The following is a 16,733-nucleotide window of genomic DNA, read 5'->3' as shown; positions in this document are numbered from 1 at the left end:
GTAGAGGAGCTCTGTGCAAAGAAACAAAGCAACCRCGTGTCCATTGTCATTTCTGTCTCTGGTTAGACCTTCCCTCCCCCCATCTGTTTCCCACCCACCCTTCAAAGAGCAAAACAGCTCCTGGGCTCAGTGATGTGCCAAGAGTGCAAGTAGCAGAGAGAAGAGCTGCAGGGGAGAGACTCCTGGTATGTGTTGTCAAGTCAATGAGAGACCACAGATGGACATGGAGGGTTCTCGGCCAAGCCAGGAGGGGGAGGGGCCATGTGGGATGATCTGTCTGCAAACTGAAATTCCATGAAAATTCTGATACCTCAGAAATCATAAGCTTGCAGGAGCTGCCACTGTGGATATGAGCGGACAATGTAAACTGTATGATTTTGCTGCTAGCACGTGATTGCCTTAATCCAGATGTGCTAGACTTCAGGAATGGATAATTTTATTCCCTTTTTATTTATTTATTTTCTCCTAGGGAGGGAATAATTTTAACTTTAAAGTTAATAGATTGGTAGGCCCCTAATCCTGGTGTTTTGCTACCTTGTTTTTTTTGGTTTTGTTTTACTTTATTTTGCTGACATTGTTGAGTTTCAGTCAATGATACTGCTGACTGTGGCAGAGAAATTCAGAAAGTCCTCCTTTGAATGCTATTTGAGCCTTAAAGTCTTGTAATCAGCATCAGTAAGCAATGAAGACCCACCTTTCAGGAATTTTAAGACTGAAGCTTGAATCCATGGAGGCCTGTCAAGATGCAAGGGACAAAAAGCACACAGAGATCTATTTATTGCACATAAAGTGATGTCTGGTTCCTATGAGGGTACAGGGAAAGAATTCCTTTGAAATAACTTCAAAGGGACATATCTAGAATCCAGCTTCTGTGAGTGGCATACGTTGAAATGAAATGTGTTGGTATATAAATTGGATATAAAGCTTCTTGATGTTCCACATAGAAATTGGACTGATGCCTGACTGTATATCAGGTTGTTGGCAACATCTCCTGCTTTGGACAGTCAGGCCCACATGTGGGGGGAGGCTCTGCAGGGCAGTGTCAGAACCAAGGAGTGCAAATGTTGCTGATTGTCATCATCAACATCATTACATCTGTGGTGGTGCTTCCCAAGTGGAGGATACCAACATACAGCCAGGGTAAAAGCAGCAGATAATTGCTCTGTAATAACTAGTATTTTTACTGAGAAAGTACAGGCCATGGAGGTATCTCAATAAATATATACAGCTTTCTGTAGATCTACAGCTTGAGGAGAAGACATTTTCACTGGCCCACTTGGATGCAGATTGTTACTAGGTGATGCTGGGATGAAGCTTCTGTTTCAGAGTGCTGCTTTTTCTTTGCATCTGCCTGACTTTCCAGGGGTTTCTTTGTGTGTGTGTGTACCTGATAAGAGTAGCAGGTGACTGTGGCATGTGAAGTCATTGTTTTTCTGCTCTCCTGCTGATACCCTCACTGGATCATGTACAGTCAGCTTTTCAAAGGCAGGTTGTTTTTGTGTATTGCTGGTAGGACTTCTCCTGGGGAAGGAGGTCGTTGCTATCTGGTGTGGATGCTGTGGCTGTTKGGAATCTCACTGAGAAGGTTTTAGTGGTGCATTTTAGGCCACAGCACATCAATGTGTGTGCTGCAGCGCAGGGTGTTGCTGTCTTTATGCAACCTTAAGCACTTGCTGTGCAGGTGAATGTTCCAGAGCAGGTCTTGGTTTTCTCCTTTGCTTTATGCTTCTGATTTTCCAGAACATTTACAACTTCTGTAGCAAAATCAATAATTCTTGTTTCCTGCCTCAAGAACCTATTCTTTTAAAGTCTCAGATGTTGCAACAAAATTCCTTCTGCTGTTTTTGAGAACTGAAGACATATAACAGTGCCCATTTTACTAGAACAAGTAAAGTTGGCAAAATAATTGCATTTTGTTTCTCTCTTCCCCTGTATTATCAGGTCGTATACTGGGTCGCATGATGATCTTCATTTGCAGCATCTGTTGGAATCTCTGTTAATTTAGGACAGTTAAATAGATTTKTCTATAATCAAGCAGTGTCATAGTTCAGTAGGGCCACAGAGGTAGGACTGGGTCCTCAGTACATGCTGATAGTACACCTATAAAGCTGGTTACCTGGGAAGGTGTATTTTAAGTTTAGTTCTGTTAAGGTCTATTAAATTGAAGTTGTATATGCAGAATCTTTCTCTGGACACTGACACATCTCTTAGCTACTGCTTTTCAAATATTCCTGCGGGGCTTCAGGCATTACCACACTCAAGCTATGCTTTATGATGTCCTGAAATTACTGAATTGAAACATCTGCTTCAGACTGAGTTTACTCCAGACAGTGGAGTAAATCTTAACTGTGCTCTAGATAATGCCATTACCTGTTATGTCTCCACATGACTTGTCTTTGAACTCAGTRGAGAACAAGGCAAAAACTATGGTATTAATAGCTCTGTTTATACATTTTTAATGCATTCAATTCATTGCGGATAGCTTCATTAATGTTAAATGTGGTTCTAAATATGGACGGGTATATGTGTTTTCTTTTGAAAACCTTTGGAGTCTAGCACATAGRCTGCCTCTTGTATTAACTTGGATTCCATTCACGCTTTCTTTCTCTTTGTTGCAGGAGCTATTGTGACAATCTTGGCTACCACCCATTAAGTGCTGCTGACTTTGGAAAGATCATGAAAAATGTCTTTCCAAATATGAAGGCCCGTCGTCTAGGCACAAGAGGCAAATCAAAATATCCTTTGCTAGAATGTTTCTCAGTAACTTGTTCTGCACTTGCCTGGAGAGCAACTGTCATTATGGCTTAACTACCAACTAAATGTAGAAGTAACGTGAATAAAAAATGCCAACACTTTCCCAACGTTCTTTAAAAATTGTTAATTGCAGTAATGTTAGGTTGCAAGATACAACTTTGAAAACAAGTACATAAATTTAGGTTCTGACACTTAGTTGTCACAGCAGCGAGGCATCAAAAAAGTTTTATAATTTAGTGCAGAGAGAGATATTGAAATAGAGGAACCAAAAAACTGTTAATGATTTTCAAACCAGTTTTTTCATCAACAACAATTCTGTCTTTTCCAAGCTGAGAATTACACTTCCCCAGGAGAACCCTTAGAAGCTGTGGTGCTGTAATGTACTACCTGCTGCATTCCCAGGGTTGGCCCTCGCTGTGTCCTGACATGCTGGGTAGGCAAAGCCACTGCAGTAAGCAGGGGAGGGAGAGCAGGAAAAGTCTAAAAGACATTGAGGTGCTCATAGGCTCTGATTAAAAACCACTCAAAAGAAGTAACAGTAATGATGTGGATGTGCTGTAATACTGGCCTTTGCCAGGTCTCACTTGAGGGGTGAACTTAGAGAATTAAATGCTAGCAAGCAGCCCAGAATTGCTTGTGTTCCACTGAGCAAAAAAAAAAAAMAACACGTTCTGGTAAATGGAGAAGTTATGTGTCAGTTAAACTGTTTGATAAAATACATTGTTGGATTATCTAGCAGTGAAATTCAAAACCTAGTACTGATGTTCTGGATAGAGCTAGAGACGTGTTAAGGAAGAAATCATATGATGTAATTGTAGCTTGACCCAGGGGATCTCTTAAAATTCTATTTCCACTGTTTCTAATTCAGAATTATTAAAATGTAACCTTGTCTCACGCCTACTGTAATTCCCAGGCTCCTTAGATTTCTTTTACTGTAATTATGTTCCATCCAGGTTCATGCAAGCAATTGCAGACTACATGATTTAGGAAAGAATACAGACATACTTACAGAATGTGAAATAYTAGTGATCCTGGAAAGGATTTGTATGTCACAGAGAGGACTGTGCGAACTCTCAGGGTAATGCTGTGGAGAGGAAAAAAAAAAGACCTATAAATAAGTGAGTACGAGTAATAAAGGGAGTATATTTTAGCAATTTGATGAGATCAGTGTAAGAAAAGRTCTGGGTCTTTGTATTTCTACAGAAAAATTATCATTATGGGTGAGGAGAGAGTTCATMAAAAAATTGTGAGAAATGTTAGGAAAAATGCACTTATCAGGCACTTTATCTTGTCCTGGGAAACTGCAGTTTGTGGAAGTCCTTTAGGAGAAGGAAAAAAAGTAGAACCTAAATTCGAGAACACTTTTTTTAATAGTGATTAACTTTTGGAAATTTATTCTCCTGTATTGTTTTAGAAAAGAGTTTAGGTCAAAATTATGTTAATGATCTGAATATTGAGTAGCTAATGGAAACTGCTTGGCATGGTGCAATGCTTGTTTTAAGTCATCAAATGAAATTCATCATATCCAGCATTTCTGCATAGATGGAAAAGCCCAATGATCTGGCCAAGAATGCGGCTGTTGATAGGTTTTTAATTATGGCTGGCTATGAAGTCATGCTAATGACAGGAATTCTTAGTTCTGTGTTGAGTTTGCTTTTAAAGCTTCTGAGGGTTATCAGAAGAATTACTGTTTTTCTCTCCTATTCCCCCACTAACATGCAGACAATTTAGACCTTAATTGTTGTTCACATATTGCTACAGTGGACTGAGGAAGAAGGCTTTTGTGCATATGCCATCACTGCCCAACCTTGACTTTCATAAAACTGGAGATGGGGTATGATATATATTTGCTTGTTTATATATATATTATATTTCTGTAAATTATTTATTATGCTGTTTTTCTGTCAAAACTTTTCAAAACAAAGTGAAGATCTGTTCAGCTTTTATGRATTTTCTTTCTGATTCTTATATTCTTAATCATTGTTTGATGACTTTTTCTGTAWAGTTCACAATGAATTGCAATACTCTTAAACTGATTTAGGAGGTGAAGTAGTCAGGATGGTGTTCCCATCCACTGTATGCATCTTTTAAACTCTGTTTTGCTTTCACTGTATTTTTCTTGTAGTCAATGCTAGGGAAGAGATACCCCAGTGAAAGAAGCACTGACTGGGTAATAGTGATTGCTGAGTTGACAAGGCTCTGGATACAAGGATAACCAATTTTTGGTGGTCCAAATGTTAGGGTTCAGTTCTGTTAGGTTTTCTTCCGGAGATGTCAATTCCAAATGCCTTTGGAAACAACCCRTAGATTATTGTTGAGACATTTAATTTTGAAACATACTGATGTTGTRATCTCATTCTCATAACTTAATGTAAAACTGTAAACATCCTACCCAATTTTTTGTGTAATTCTGATAATAATTTTCTTCTATTTTTGTTTTCATGCCTTAATGACCTTATTAATTAAAGTAACCTTTCCTCCTTTGTTTGGTTTAGTTGGATGGAGCAGAGCCGTCTGGGCAGCTGCAAAGTGCTGATGAGGAGGTCGTCTCTGCAGCCTGCCGGCTTGTTTGTGAATGGGCCCAGAAAGTGCTGAGCCAGCCTTTTGATACAGTCTTGGAACTGGCTCGTTTCCTTGTCAAAAGTCACTATATTGGTACCAAGTCAATGGCAGCTTTAACAGTAATGGCAGGGGCACCAGCAGGTAATGAGATAATGCTGAATGTTGAAATGGGGGATTTTTGTACTGGGAGTAGTAACAGCTTGGTTTGAGGAAGCACTTCTCCTTGGGGCAGACTTTAACACTGACTGAGGGTTCATTTACGTGATTTTAGTCACATTGCTGCAAATGACTGTTCTTGCTGGTAGTCTGGGTAAAGATCTGAAAATCTGCGCTGGTCTTGGGTTTAGCTGGTGATCCTCACATTCTTCCAGTGAGGACCCTGGTCTTTTAAAGCGCTTCAGGGTGTGTAAGCTTCAGGGCACTGTGAGCATTTGTGCTGAATTTACATACTTGGCTRGAACAGGAGTTTGGTGCTGCTACAATGGTGGTTTGTAGACAGACTGCTGGTGTAGCTGTGTTTCTGTCTGATAACTTGCCCGAATTTGGAAACAATTGTCTTAATTTTCTGTCAAGAGCAKGTTTTTGGTGTGATTTCTTTCCTTCTGCGTGCTTGAAATCAGTCAATATCCACAGTCACCAAAACACACGTTAAATTAAAGTAAATTACAAAATGAAGGATGAGAAGGGAAATGCAGGTGCACAACATGCCCCCAGACTTGCCTCGTASGAGTTCTACCTAGATTTATCAAGCAAAATGTGTTCAGATCAAGGCCAGCTTCCTGAGACAGGCAGTTTTAAATGGAAAATGGTGTTCAGGTTATCGCCTTCTGGATCATGTTCTTTCTCCTTCCAGCTCTCTTTCCTTTATTCCAGTTGGACGTGACAGGTGGCAGTGGTGGGTTTTGCTGCCTGTGTGATTTTTTTGGCTCCATTGGTTCTGTTTGCCATGCTGCTGGAAGGGACACTCACTGTATGAGCAACTTTTGAATTCATGTAGCTTCTTCCCCTCACTTCCTTCAAGACATGATGGTTTCCTTCAAGGAAAAGGGCAGTTACTTCCAGTGCATGCCTCTATGGCTTGGATAATCATTTTAGAAGAGGTTGTTCCAAGCATGGCAAACAAAATATTTCCATTCCTCTTGCAAGGAACTACCGTGTCTCTGTGCATTGAGAAAAAAGCAAACTTTTACCCTCAAAGAAAATGTGAAGGTTTTTTCTTATTAATATTACTTGCCCACATAGAATAATTCTGTGCCAGTAATTGCAATATATTTGGGCATTTCAYTGTTATGTGAAGAAGAAATTGTGAAAGTGGAGATCTGACATTCAACCTCTCATGGTACAAGCAGACTGCTGCTGGSAGGGTGGGCTTCCAGACCACAGTTCTTAAGCATGTGCTGGGCATCTAAAACCATATACTTGGGTTTAGTATTGTAAAATTAATATTAGTAAATTAGTAGTTAAGTAAAAGTAAGTATTAGGTAAAAGTAAGTATTAGTAAAAGTAGTTAAGTAGTMAAATGGTGTCGATTAAATTAGCAGTTATTTAAAACTGTGTAACCATTAGGAGTTATTTTTGAACTGTAACCTCAAAGTGTAAATGAAACAATGTTAAAGCATTTTTTATGGGGCAGTTCAGCAAGATTATTTGTTCTCTAAAGAGCGCACTAATCTTCTTGACTGTTAATGAACAACAGGTCATAAATGTGATGTGCTTTTGTAAGGGAAGTTAGTATCAGCTGCACAGAGGACACTAATTCTATTTTCTCCTTGAAAGCAGCCCTTGCTTCTGATCAGCATAGTAATTTTTCCAGAAAAAAATATTCTCCCATTCTAATTTCCAGTTTTTTCAATCTTTCCTTCTTATCTTCTTTTTGTTACTGAACATTTTTCTTCTTGCCTTTTTTTTTATCATTATCCCTGATCACACAGAGGTTTAGATCYATTTTGATATTAGATGCACTGTATTTAATGCCTTGGCAGATGACTAATGTCATCTGCTCAGAGCCGCACCTCTGACACAGACCCACAGCTTTCTGGAAACATTTTTCATTTAAAACTGCCTAGGAASAGGTAACAAAACAGAACAACGGCAGATGATGGATTTTAAAGGCTCATCCGAAACGTACCCGCCGCCCTCTGCTGCCRGTTCAGTGAAGTGCACGGGGCTGGGATTGTGCTGACACACGTTGCCATTTGACATTTCAAGAAACAAAGAGGCCCAGAGCTGAGTACTTTAGCAGTTAATGCCCAGCTTGTCTGACAAACAGAGATTTTGCCATTAATGTGGAAATAAACTGAAACGCAGAATAGAGTTAAACATGAGCAGATGGGATCATTTCATGGAAAAGGTGTTCTCAGAATGGTTTTAGAGATGTCTGCCATGTGTTCTCTGTTAGATATAGAAGTGGTACCTCAGCAGACAGGGTTGTGTTTGGTTGTAATTTGTTCTCCATTTGTTTTCAGGAATAAAAGGGATCCCCCAACCCTCAGCTTTTATACCTACTGCTGAAAGTAATTCTTTTCAACCTCAAGTGAAAACTCTGCCATCTCCTGTTGATGCTAAGCAGCAGCTGCAGCGCAAGATCCAGAAGAAGCAGCAAGAGCAGAAACTGCAGTCTCCTTTGCCAGGAGAGTCTCCAGTAAAGAAAACAGAAGGCGCTGCAACCAGCAGTGTTACCAGTATATCTAATGGAAGTCCTGCCATTCTGTCTCCTCCGCCTATTGGCATTGTTGTGGCTGCTGTCCCCAGCCCCATACCGGTAATGCTCRCCAGCAATTCTCTAGAGAATGCACCCTGTGAAAAGGTTGTACATTGCCAGTTGCTAAGCAGTGGTGTCAGTGGGATAGAAGAGCAGTTTCCATTCAAAGGCTTGGGTGCCTCGATGCTTTTCTGACTGGGCTGTGTTATACCACGTTAGTTACAGGGTTTATACAGAGGTAGCAGAATTCTGATCACGTAGCATAGGCCAAATTCATCTTTGAAGTCGTTAAAGTGAGCCTTGAGATGAAGTTTAACCAGATGAGAGAGCTGACACCAGTTGTGTGGGTCACTGAGGCCCTAATATAGAATCTAAATTGCCTTTCATTGGCCCAGTGCATTTAGTGACAGGTACAATTTTATTTTGAATGAATRTCTATAGTACAGAATATTTTTATCTTTCAGCCATATAAAATTGTGCTGGGGAGTAGAGGCAGGTTATTTGGTTTTAAGATGTTCACTGAGCTGCTCATTTTGATAGGTAAGCCAGTTTTTCTGCCTGATAGTGAGTTTGTATTTAAAGCACTTTTGAAATCTTAACAGTATTTTGAACACATCCTCTTCTCTTTAGCCTTTATATGTCTTTTTGTCCCAGGTGGTGAAGTATTTTGTATGAGAATGACCCTTTCATTAGCGGAAGAGCAGATTAGTGTGTAGACCAGTGCCTCATGCCTTAAAAATAAAATTTGTCTACCAGTCCTTAGGCAGACAAGTAGGAATTGTCTTGGATAAATAGGAGAGCTTGTTTTGTTTCAAGCTGGCATTCACTGAGTTTGATGTATTGATCTGTGTTGTCTTTCACCTTTGAAATGCTTGGGGCTGAGGTGGTGTGTGGGCTTTGGGGACTTCTTGCTTTGTTGCCACACCTTTTCTTTTTCTCTCTCCACAGGTGCCAAGGACCAGGCAGTTGGTGACATCTCCAAGTCCTATGGGATCGTCTGATAGCAAGGTCCTGCCCCTGAATGTTCAGGTGGTCACTCAGCACATGCAATCAGTCAAGCAGCCACCAAAGACTCCCCAGAACGTTCCCGCCAGCCCCGTTGGTGACCGCTCTGCCCGGCATCGCTACCCACAGATCTTACCCAAGCCAGCAAACACCAGTGCTCTCACTATCCGCTCTCCAACAACGGTGCTCTTTACCAGTAGCCCAATCAAGACTGTTGTGCCAGCTCCACATGTGAATTCCTTAAATGTGGTAAAAATGACAGCAATATCTCTTGCCCCGAGCAGCAGTAGTGTGCCCGTCAAACAGACGCCTTCAGTTAGCACTAGTGCAGGAGCAGTGGAAGAAGGCAGGACTGGTCCACAGATCAAAAATGGATCTGTCGTTTCRCTTCAGTCTCCAGGATCCAAGTCTAGTACTATTGTAGCTACACCTGCAGTCAAGATCAAAACAGAGCCGGAAGCATTGCTGGATGAGAACTCAGTACAGGGCCAAGAGACCTCTGACCTGTCTAAATCTGTAAAGGCAACCCCTGACCTGCCTCCTGCACAGCTAATTAATTTTGAGGTTGCAGCCTTGAAGGCTTCAGCGGATGATGTCATGGAGCTAAAACCAGGTAAGGGCTGTGATCAGGAAGCTGAAGAAGCAGGGACCAAATATAAGACACAGTCAAATGAAATCACACCAGTTTCTTCAGCAGGCAATAATCAAAGCACTCTTAAGCTTACAGTTGCCAGTCAAAACTTGTCCAGCACCAGCATCAGTTCACCTCCTACTGGTGAGTTTATGATTAAAGACAAAACATGCACTAAAAGTCCAAGAAAGCGACAACCTTCCACACTTCAGGATTCCCAGTTACCACCTGTAAAGAAACCACTAGTGGAACAGTTTTCAGCTGATAATGCTGTGGAGGGTCAACAAGCTAACAATGTTAAGAAGGCTCTGAAGGTTGGATCATTAGCTAACAGTGACAGTACAGCAACTCTTGCTCAAGTTCCCAGCAATGTACCTGTGACGGTACCTATATCTTCTACAGCTGCAGCAAACTTAGCAACAGACCTTTCTTTAAGCACCAGTTTGAATACCTGTGATCCTACTTTGGAACAGCAGCTTACATCAGCATCATCTCCAGATATAAAAGTAAAATTGGAAGGAAACTTGTTTATCATAGAAAATGATTCAAAATCTGATGGCAGCTTTAACCCAAATACATGGCACCATATCACTAAAACCTCTGACTTTGCATCTGTGAATTGTGATCAGCAGCARGATATCAGTGTTAGGAGTATTGCTGGGCACTCTGGCTCTGGTGATTTACAGGAATCTGCATGGGAGCCCGTGCACTGCGAAGGGATACAGCAGGATGTGTACAGCCAGCAGTTACAGAGCCAGATCCAGGACTCCTTGGATCAAATACAAGCACAGTCTTCAAATCAGTTACCTCTGCAGTCTGAGCTGAAAGAGTTTGAGCATACAGTCCCTCAGTCAAATGAAAACTTCTTTTCATTTGATGACGACCTTACCCAGGACAGCATTGTGGAGGAGCTTGTGCTCATGGAGGAGCAAATGTCCATGAATAATTCTCATCCTTATGGTGGTTGTCTAGGAATGGCACTTCAAAGTCAGGCTGCAGCTCAAGGAACTCCCGTGTCATCWCATCCAAGCAGCACACACTTTTACCATTCGATCCATAACAACAGCACTCCAATTCACACTCCCACTCCCACCCCCACCCCGACTCCCACACCCACCCCGACTCCAACACCCACCTCTGAAATGATTGCTGGATCTCAGAACATGTCGAGAGAGAGCCCTTGTTCAAGGCTGGCTCAGACTACTCCCGTAGACAGTGCCCTAGGAAGCAGCCGGCACACGCCCATTGGTACACCCCATTCCAACTGCAGCAGCAGCGTCCCTCCAAGTCCTGTGGAATGCCGAAACCCGTTTGCATTTACTCCCATCAGCTCCAGCATGGCTTACCACGATGCCAGCATCATATCAAGTAGTCCTGTGAAGCCAATGCAGCGGCCTATGGCTACCCATCCCGACAAAACCAAGCTCGAGTGGATGAACAACGGCTACAGCGGGGTTAGTAATTCATCGGTTGCAAACCATGGCATCCTCACGAGCTACCAGGAGCTGGTGGAAGATCGCTTCAGGAAGCCTCACGCTTTTGCAGTTCCTGGCCAGTCGTACCAGTCGCAGCCACGCCACCACGACACTCACTTCGGTCGTGTGACTCCCGTTTCACCTGTGCAGCACCAGGCAGCCCCTGTCAGTAGCACCACCAAGCAGGAGGGCTTTGCTGTTCCTGCTCCTTTGGACAACAAAGGAACTGGTTCCTCTCTCAACAACAGTCTGAGATGCCGGAGTGTGAGCCCTGCTGTCCATCGCCAGCGGAATCTCAGTGGAAGCACTGTTTACCCTGTGTCAAATATACCGCGCTCTAATCTGACACATTTTGGAAGTCCAGTGACTCCTGAAGCTCACAATGTATTTGCTAATATCCATGCAGACACCAGTGCCAATAACATAGCACAGAGAAGCCAGTCAGTCCCATTGACTGTGATGATGCAGACGGCCTTCCCGTCTCTTCAGAAACAAACAAACACTAAAAAAATAACCAATGTGTTGTTAAACAAACTTGATTCTGATAGTGATGATGCAGTGAGAGGTTTGGGAATGAACAACATGCCCTCAAATTACACAGCCAGGATGAATCTCACTCAGATTTTGGAGACATCCACCGCTTTTCCTAGTGCCAACCCACAAACTATGATCAATTCCAGCACTTCAGTTTATGAATTCCAAACACCAAATTACCTCACAAAAAACAGCAGCACCGATCAGATCAGTTTTTCTTCTGGAGATAACCAAGCACAATCAGACATCGGAGAGCAGCAATTAGATTTTAGCAGCACTGTAAAAGACCTTTTAGGGGAGGACAGTCTGCCAACAAACCAGCAGCTGGTGAATCAGGTGGCATCAGATCTCAATAACGTTGCATCTGTCTTTCCCAGCGACATCAGGTTGTCTTCCGAGCTCTCAGGCAGCATTAACGATCTGAACACTTTAGACACAAATCTGCTGTTTGATCCAGGTCGTCAGCAAGGACAAGACGATGATGCTACACTGGAGGAATTAAAAAATGACCCCTTGTTTCAGCAAATCTGCAATGAATCCATTAACTCAATGACTGCATCAGGTTTTGAGTGGATGGAGAGTAAGGATCATCCTGCTGTTGAAATGTTGGGTTAATCTTGTTTTATAGTATGTATGTAGCACACTGTATCTAAAAGACAGACGTATTGTATTTGTCTTAATGGAAGTGCCTCCCGCAGCAGAAACACTTGCTATGTATTGTGGCATTTTTAAAAAAAGTTTGCTGTACCTGTTGCTCATTCTTCAGTAAGGAAAAGGCAGTCTTACCAATTTTAAACAAATCTCTGAAGGTGATGGGCTATCAAAGAGCCAGTATTAAAATTTGAATTTTGGAGTGTTTCACATTCAACATTTCTTGTTTTAGCAAATAAAGAAATGGTTAATGGCAGCCAGCGATGACAGCTATGGTTGATGCTTTGGGAGGGTTTTAATTCAAGCTCTTTAGTAGGCTTTCCATACTTTGTATTGGTTGTTACTTCTTAGTAGATGATCTTTACTGACCTTTGTCATCCAGGTTTGAAGTGCAGGGTGACTGCAGGTAGGTAGGTGGTGGGTACAAGTGGACCAGGTGACATGCAGATGCTTGATCATTGTGTAGTTGTCTGGAGCACTGCTCGATGGTGAACTTCAGGAAATCTGTAGCACTGGTGCCATTGGCAACTCCAGTAAAACACAGAGATGGGGAAAGCTAACAGGAATGATCAAGGAAAAAGATGCACTAAATTTTTTTATTTAAGAGAAATAAATACATTTTATCCATTAATATTCATGTCATGCCATACTTGGTATTTTAGTTCTCATGTCAATGTTTTTGTATTAGGTAAATTTAATGGAACAAGATTTTGAGCACTGAGATTTAATCTAGGCATAACACCCTATTTTAAAGTGATAGGTACTGTTTATCAATGCTAGAGAAGGAACATGATATTTTSCCTCTTTTTTAATAGAGATCTGCTGGAGCTCATTAAAATATTGTTTCTAAAGGTTCAATTTTTAGTTTGCTTTTTCCTAACCTAGTGGAGGGTGGAGGAAGATGTTATTTTCTCTCTATTTCAGTAGTTTGAGCCTTTCTGTCTTTCTTGCTCGCTCTCTTTCTCTCAAACAAAATATTATTAAAATACTAGAAAATGTGGTTGATCTAAAAATATTTCATATAGAGCCATAATACTGCCAGGCACTTTACAGATACACAGTAAGACGTGATCTTTCTTTTGGTAAAACTTCTTTTGAAAGTACTTACTGTTTTAGAAGCCTGAATTCCATTTTCAAAAGTGATTTGATGGGGTTGATGAATCTGATATTTTTTTTTTAGAAAAAAGAAGCTGCCCCTCTGGCAAATGAAAATTAGACTTCTGCCTCACTCAAACCAAAAAGWCCTTTTACTTTATCAGCATGGCATGCATGGGTCTCTCTAATGGTTGAAAGAGAGAGGCATTTAACCAGCCATGGCCTTGATGCTAGAGAGAGGACTTGCAGAGGCAGGTTTTTACGGAAGAAGTGGTGCACTCAGTAAGCTACAATACCRTCCCTTAAGCTTAGTATGAAATGGATTACTTTTCCAGTGACCTAACACAAAACAGAAAATAGAGCAGGAAAATTTTTCTTTTGCATTACTTTGAATGAGCGGTCATGAATTTATGAAGGGGGAGGTACAGTAAGCCTCCCTTAGATTTTTTTTAAGGGAAAATGATGTTTCATATGATTAGTATTTCTCTTTAAATGTCTTGGTGGTCTTCTGTTTCTTCAGTTTTTGCAAATGACTAAAGATCCCAGTACTGGTCAATTTTTTTTGGCAGTGCTGATTCAGCTTGTGCTGCTCCATTGGCACTGGGTGTACTGGTATATCATGGCTTCTCTTGCCCTTTCCCAATTCATCACCAGTTTGTGGCCTCTTCTGCAGGGACAAACAGTTGTGCCAAGCTATAGCACCTTATGGGGGCCTGTTTTCACTGTGCTTGCATCAGAAGTTTTGCCACTTCATCASGAACAAACTTCTCCAAGTTTGTTATTGATGAAGTTCTTATTCCTCCTTGAAGCACAAGGATGTTGTGATAATGTGGTTGCTCTAAGATCAAGTGACTCTTCCAAGGTAATGGTGGGGAGACTAAAAGCTGCATAATAAACTTCTGCTTGTTGCCCTGCCAGGTTTCTGTCAGTGAGACTTGAACAGTTTTTCTTGTAGTTGCTGAAGGCAGTGCTTGAATCCTGTACTTGCCCATGGCCTTTTTTTGACAGAGATGTGCTGAACATCCTCTCACCCTGGTGGAAGGATGGCTCTGAGAAACAGCACCATCTTGTTTCTGTTTCCTGACCCTATGTGAAGTGCCAGCACTACTGTGAATAGGTGAAACCTGCTTCGATGATAGGGGGAGGGTCCCTTCCAATTCAGCATATTGTTATTGTGTGACTTTTGACTCAGTGCCAGCACTGCGGGAGGAGCTGCCCCCGTGCTGCAGCAGCCTGTGTTCCATTATGGGCTGGCCTCACCTTGGCTCACTGACACTGAGGGGGGCTTGGGGGAAGGAAGGTTTAGCCTAATTACTAGTTTTTTAAAGAATATTTCTACAAAAGCAAGAGTAGATTTAAAGTTGATGTGTTCTAAATTATGCAGCCATCACCAAAGGTTTTTAAAAGTGTGTTTAAATTATCTTTAAATGCAAACATTACATTGGGCCTAACATGTGATTTAATTAGCAGAAATATTCTATAATCAGTGAGTTTAAAGCAAATATATGTTTAATTTTAAAAGTATTAAATTTGATAAGAATTGTTTCAAGTAAAATCCAAGGCACAGGCACAGCTTTGTACATTGGTATGTATCATTTTAGAGATGTTTGTGTGTTGGTGTTATAATTAATGTTAGGTCCCTGTACTTAGTGCTAGTTAGTTCTTTATGATACATTGAGACAGAGCACTACTGCACACCAAAGTATGCAATACCCAAAGGAAAATTCTGTGATCCTAACAAATGGAAGCCTGTCTTTGTCAGATACTCCAAAACTTTGAATTTGAGACAGTTCTGACCCCTTGTTTACATTATTGGCTTCCTACTAACATAAATTATTTTGATAGCAGATTTTGCTAAAGTATACAAACTAGTGAATTTGTACCCTGTGTACAGTATTGCAGCAAACACTTTAAATTTGATTGCTTGGTTAGTCCAGCAAACTTTCTGGGTTCATATATTGCACTAAAATTCTGTTGAACCTGTGGCAGGCACATTCCTTAGGATAAATGCAACAAATACGGCCCACAGATTAAAAAAAAAAACAAAGGCAAAACAAAAAAAAATCTTTTTAATGTGTTTCATTATTAAAAGGCAAAATGTCATTAAAAGTGACAGGTGAAATTGTCTTATGTAGCAATGTGCATTGATCTCAATGAGATATTTCTATTTTTGATTCTCTTACATGAGAATATTGCAGCAGGAAAAATTAAGTTTAGTTTGCTTCACCATGTTAATACATGATCACAAAACGTGCATGAGTGTTAATGACTTAATCTTGTACAGTACTAGATATATTCCTGTAACCACTTTTATTTTTTTTATTCTTTTGCTGTATTGAAGCTGGTTCAGTGTTAACCAGGTGAGCATAGTTATTCACAAGTTATTTACTTTTTTATGTTAACTAATTGAGCTTAGTTATTGTTGAATATGTTCCTTTCTTGGATTATTTTTTATTGTTCTGGTGTTGAAAACCATTTTTGCATCATTTTATCATGATAAGAATTCATGAAGTAACTATTTTGCAAATAATTGCAATAAGCACTGACTTCCGAACTGAAAAGAAGGAAAGCGTTTCTTGTGCAGTGCATCTGAGGATCATATAATAGTCTTGTACTATACTGTGCTTTATTTACTGCACCGTAAGGAAAGAAAAATCCCTGTTCCACATTTTCATTTAGTGCAGGAAGTCCGGTTTCTCCCTTCCTCCCCAGTGTTTTGTTGTCTGTTGTACTGCTGAAACTACAGTAGTTGAATATTGCAGTAGCATTTCAGTTATTTTTTTTATTGAAAGTGCTCAAAAATTGTTTTTTAAATGTTTTCAAAAACAATAAAAACATTTTATATTAAAATAATTTCTGGAGTTTTTTCTTTATATGGAAAGTATTCTTTGGGCTGACCTAAAATACAGAACTTTCTGGTTTGTGCAGTGACATGACAATTGCCCAGTTGACCCTTGCTGCAATTGCTGAGCCTAGTAAAGCTGAGTGTGAAGGAGAGTCTTCCTCACTGGGGTGCCTTGGTCAGTCTGTCTTAGTCCAAGTGTTGGTTTCATGCCTGGGTGGTGGCTCTTGCTGTTGTGACATACAACATCCCATTGCTGGTGTTGCCATCCACTGTGTCTGTGTTTGCCTGGTTTTGCTTTCCCATACTAGTAAGGCGCTCTTACAAGATGGTGTTAGTGTGGCTTGACGTGCTGCATRAAGGGGAAAATGTGTGCTTTGATCTATGGAGGCCTGTATTTGGATTGTACAAGTGCGTGTAATCCCACTGATGTACCCTGCACAGTCTGTGTGAACAGGATGGAAAGGCATTGCCACAGAGCAG

General features: G+C 40.9%; 1 protein-coding gene across 1 annotated transcript in view; it reads left to right on the top strand.

Moving 5' to 3' along the window:
- The window catches only part of RFX7 (regulatory factor X7), a 49,410-nt gene extending 33,155 nt beyond the window's left edge, over positions 1-16,255 (top strand). Inside the window, exons 5-9 of the mRNA XM_057372101.1 lie at positions 2,619-2,739; positions 4,508-4,588; positions 5,250-5,457; positions 7,782-8,077; positions 8,966-16,255. Of these exons, the coding sequence (XP_057228084.1) occupies positions 2,619-2,739; positions 4,508-4,588; positions 5,250-5,457; positions 7,782-8,077; positions 8,966-12,277 (4,018 nt within the window). The 3' untranslated portion in view covers positions 12,278-16,255. The remainder of the gene's footprint in view (positions 1-2,618; positions 2,740-4,507; positions 4,589-5,249; positions 5,458-7,781; positions 8,078-8,965) is intronic.
- Positions 16,256-16,733: the final 478 nt, after the last annotated feature.

Source organism: Malurus melanocephalus, unplaced genomic scaffold (assembly GCF_030028575.1).
Source record: "Malurus melanocephalus ecotype Western Australia unplaced genomic scaffold, MMel_1.1 scaffold_163, whole genome shotgun sequence".
Lineage (NCBI taxonomy): Eukaryota > Metazoa > Chordata > Aves > Passeriformes > Maluridae > Malurus > Malurus melanocephalus.
This window is presented reverse-complemented; position numbering and strand designations above follow the sequence as displayed.